Genomic DNA, 4,812 nt, shown 5'->3' with positions numbered 1-4,812 from the left:
AAAATGACTCTCCCCAGACACAACAGTATATATATAAATATATATGTATAGATATATATACACACACACTCACAAGTCGATCTACACTGCACTGCTACATAGTGTTTGGTAAACCTTTAATTACCTCCATTGTTACAAAACACAAATACAAACCTCCTGCATGGTACAACACTCTTTATTTTTTTTTTTTTTGTACAGCAAGCTGAAATTTTAATGTTTACTGAAGGTTTTTACCTTATATTTCAAATTATCTTAAATGTGTGTGTGTATATATATATGTATATACTTTATTTGTGGGTTAACGACGCTACCAATGGTTTCATGTAAAGCGGAATCTCTTAACAATTATCAATCTTGCCACATTGGAACTATGGTACTCATCTCTGTTTTGGATGAGAATACACGAAATTACTCGAGATTGTACAGGGTTTTGGGATAAATAAATATTCAGATTACGGGAGGTAACTTATAAGGAAATCTTACATATATATATATATATATACACACACACACACACATACATACATATATACATACACACACACACACATATATACATACACACACACACACATATATACATACACACACACATATATATATATATATATCTATATATATATATATTGTGTAAAAATCTTGTATATGCAATTGAAGCAGTTTTTAATTATAGTAGCCATCTGTGTATCATACTTAATGTCTACATAGTTCATAGGCCAGCTACTGCAGTATTTGTTCTGAGATAACATCTGTTACAGACTCGCTGTGTTTGAAACCCAATAAATATCAGAGAGAGACGAAAGTTCATCTCAGTAGGGGCCAGTGAATATGCCAGATGCATTCTGTCCTTTTAGGGGTCATTTTCAATGGTGTATGCTTGTAACCAGACACACATTTGGATGAGAATTTTTCATCTCTGATGTATGTAAAAGTGACAGACATATTCACTGATATTGTGAATAAGTGCTCGACTCTTGCTAGAATGAATTTTTACTTCGCTTTCTCTGATATTTATTGTGTTTTTTAACACAGCAAGTCTATGAGAGATGTTATCTCTGGACAAATACTGCAGTGCTGACCTATCAGCAGTGTATATACATTAAGTATGCTACTTAGATGGCTATTATAAACTGTGTCTTAACCAGAACTCACTCTCTTTTTAATGTATATAGGATTGGAAAGAAAAAAAATTAAATAAAATGGGTAAAGAACCAGCAGAAAATAAAAAACCGATGTTGTATATTCCATTTTTCCCAAATGTTTCATCATCACCACCATCATCATCATCATAATCATAATTATCATCACCATTGCCATTATCACCAACACCATCATCATCATGATCATGACCACCACCAACAACGTAGTCATCACCATCATCATCATCGTCAGCTGCAGTAGAAGCATTGTTTTAATGTCCACTCTCTCATCATGCTTGCATGTGTTGGCTGGAATTTCTTGAGGCAGATTTTCTACAGCCAGAAGCCCCTGCAGCCGTCTCCCATTACCTATTTCCTAGGGAGGTAATACTTCTCCAATGGCTGGACATATTTTCCATGTAAGGCTGGTAACGAAAGAACTCTGCTTGCTTAACAGTGATTCCCATTTACAACTATCATTTGAAGTCAAGGCAAGGAGATAGTGACATATGCAAGCATATGCATATATACGTAGCGGTTCAGCAAAGAGACTGATAAAATACATACTAGGCTTTAAAAAATAAGTTCTGGGGTTGATTTGTTCAACTAAAACCCTTCAAGGCAGTGCTCCAGTATGGCCAGTCTAATGACTGAAACAAGTTATAAGGTAAAAATTAAACATCCACCACCACCAGGTGCAGATCCTGTCAAACCATCCAATTCATGCCAACATGGTCGGTTGGTTGGCACTCCGTCGCTTATGACGTCGAGGGTTCCAGCTGATCCGATCAACGGGACAGCCTGCTCGTGAAATTAACGTGCAAGTGGCTGAGCACTCCACAGACATGTGTACCCTTAACGTAGTTCTCGGGGATATTCAACGTGACACAGAGTATGACAAGGCCGACCCTTTGAATTACAGGCACAACAGAAACAGGAAGAAAGAGTGAGAGAAAGTTGTGGTGAAAGAGTACAGCAGGGTTCGCCACCATCCCCTGCCGGAGCCTCGAGGAGCTTTAGGTGTTTTCGTTGAATAAACACTCACAACGCCCGGTCTGGGAATCGAAACCGCGATCTCATGACTGCGAGTCCGCTGCCCTAACCACTGTGCCATTTCGTCTCCACCATGCCAACATGGAAAACAGACATTAAATGATAATGATGATGATCATGATGAAGACATTTTACCAAATTCTTTGTTATTTTCAAAATTAATTGAAGACAAGATTGTATTTCAATAGAAAAAGTAACAAAAAGGGTTAAAGTTTCTCGTCATAAGAAATATTCTATTGAAGGCTTGACGCTGGTTTGACAATTTGCCAGGTGAAGAAATGTAGAACGTATAATTGTCATTTTTGTATTGCAGAATAAAAGAATGCTGTTAACAAAGCTTAGGTAAACGTATATAGCAAGAGAGGACAAAGAACTAACTGTATGCTTTGAGTGTGTGTGGGTGCATACAGGGGTTGGGGGTGGGTGGCGGGTAAATATGTAACAGGAGTGTAGCTGAAATAATTGACGGTTAAGAGAGACTGCAATATATTTGGATGTAGTGTGTGTGTGTGTGTGTGTGTCATTTTTTTTTTGTTTTACTTGTTTTTTTTTGTTTTACTTGTTTTTTTTTTGTTTTACTTGTTTTCACCACCTTGATGATGGTTGTAGGATAGGTATGCGAGGATCTAGCTAGTTTAGATATAAAACAGGTAGAATATTTGGGTCAGATTTTTTTTGTTTTTTAAAGGATTTGCTCGTTACAAGATCATTAGACCACTGAAAATGTAAGAGCTACTAGAATAAAATGGACACTAGACAGAAGTTAATAGGTGATGATGTACATTAGACTTAAAAGACTAAAGGTCATATTGAAGAGGAAAACAAGACTGTGGAAGGGAATTCCAAAGTTCAGAGGTGCGGGGGAAGAAATTGGTACTGTAAAGTGCTTTATGACACTTCAGAAGTTGTACAGTATACTGATGAGAACTGGATGCAAGTCTAGTTGACTGCTGATAAGTTCTTAAAGGAGGAACCAGAGAAGAGAGCTAGAGGGTTAAGATGTTAACTTCTGATGATGGGCAATTGTGCCCGAAATATTAAGATTATTAAATTTTTCCGTTTTGCATTGTTAGAAACTCTCCCTCTTATTTGTTACTCTACTACTGTATCACAATACCACAAACAAACCGCAACTCTTCTACTTTTAATATATTTATGATGCACCTAGTTGTGAGTTCAATTCCTGGACCGGGCTGCGTGTTGTGTTCTTGAGCAAGACACTTTATTTCACGTTGCTCCAGTTCACTAAGCTGTAGAAATGAGTCACGATGTCACTGGTGCCAGGCAGTATCAGCCTTTGCTTTCCTTTGGATAACATTGGTGGTGTGGAGAGGGAAGGCTGGTATGCTTGGGCAACTGCTGGTCCTCCATAAGCAACCTTGCCCGGTAACTTTCTAGGTGCAATCCCATGGTCATTCATGACCAAAGGGAATCACCCGATGCACCTAGTTATATTTTACAACACTGCTTAGGAGTTAATGGTGTAGAGAATTTCATGTACTTGCTAGCAAAACTGTTCTAGTTTGTCAAACCTACATAGAATACAACAGTAATAATATGACTTAGAGGCATTGTTAAGAATGCCAATGGAGGCTGATGGATAATGGTTTTACTACAATTTATTTTATGCAAACCAGTATTGTCTTTTTGTTAAAATTTTAAAATGGTTTTACTGCAATTTATTTTATGCAAAATCAGTATTGTCTTCCTGTTAAAATTTTAATACTGTAAACATTTTAAATAGATACAAAATAAAAACAAGACAAACAAATAAAAACTCAGATCTTCAAGCAGAAATAGAAAAGAAAGAAAAGCAGAAAAACCTCAGTCCACATATTTTTGGCTGCTGTATTTAAGTATGGAGACCGACAAGACAGAGAAAGAGAGAGAGAGAAAGAGAGAGGTTGAAGATCCAATATTTAGTCTAGAAGGAATGCTGGAATGACACAAAAGAAAAAGAGGGAAAAAAAATTCTAGCCAAAACTTTGTTGTTTTTTATGTCTTTAACCTCCTCCTCTTCAGCGACAAATGTTCTTTTGTGAGAGGAGAATATTTTTAGAAGTGATCATTTAAAAAAGAACGAAAAATTTTTGATTAAACCTTAGAATTCTTCATCGTCGTCATCACCATCGTCATCATTATTATTATTATTATTAGCTAGATTCGTTCATTTTCTCATCTTTGGTGTCTTCACTAAATCTCAGTTTCATCGACCTGGCCACGTAGTTCCAGTAATTTTGGCGGACAGGATCATGCTGCACAGCAAGAGAATCGCATAACTGCAGACGGAGAGAACGGAAGAAAGAGAGAAAGAATAATGAAACACAAATTTGAGAAAACAGGGTAAATACAAGAACATCAAAGACTTGGAATGGAATGGATATATATATATATATATATACGTGGAGGCGCAATGGCCCAGTCGTTAGGGCAGCGGACTCGCGGTTTCGATTCCCAGACCTGGCGTTGTGAGTGTTTATTGAGCGAAAACACATAAAGCTCCACGAGGCTCCGGCAGGGGATGGTGGTGAACTCTGTTGTACTCTTTCACCACAACTTTCTCTCACTCTTACTTCCTGTTTCTGTTGTGCCTGTAATTCAAAGGGTCAGCCTTGTCACA

The 4,812-nt window shown here is 37.3% G+C and overlaps 1 protein-coding gene across 1 annotated transcript in view; it reads right to left on the bottom strand.

Annotated features, from left to right (window-relative positions):
- Positions 1-3,892: 3,892 nt before the first annotated feature.
- Positions 3,893-4,812, bottom strand: part of LOC106867415 (protein farnesyltransferase/geranylgeranyltransferase type-1 subunit alpha) — a 12,415-nt gene continuing 11,495 nt past the window's right edge. Inside the window, exon 7 of the mRNA XM_014912284.2 lies at positions 3,893-4,471. Coding sequence (XP_014767770.1) covers positions 4,346-4,471 — 126 coding nt within the window. The 3' untranslated portion in view covers positions 3,893-4,345. The remainder of the gene's footprint in view (positions 4,472-4,812) is intronic.

This window comes from Octopus bimaculoides, chromosome 22, assembly GCF_001194135.2.
Source record: "Octopus bimaculoides isolate UCB-OBI-ISO-001 chromosome 22, ASM119413v2, whole genome shotgun sequence".
Lineage (NCBI taxonomy): Eukaryota > Metazoa > Mollusca > Cephalopoda > Octopoda > Octopodidae > Octopus > Octopus bimaculoides.
The sequence above is the reverse complement of the archived record's forward strand: the minus strand, read 5'-3'. Positions and strand labels throughout refer to the sequence as shown.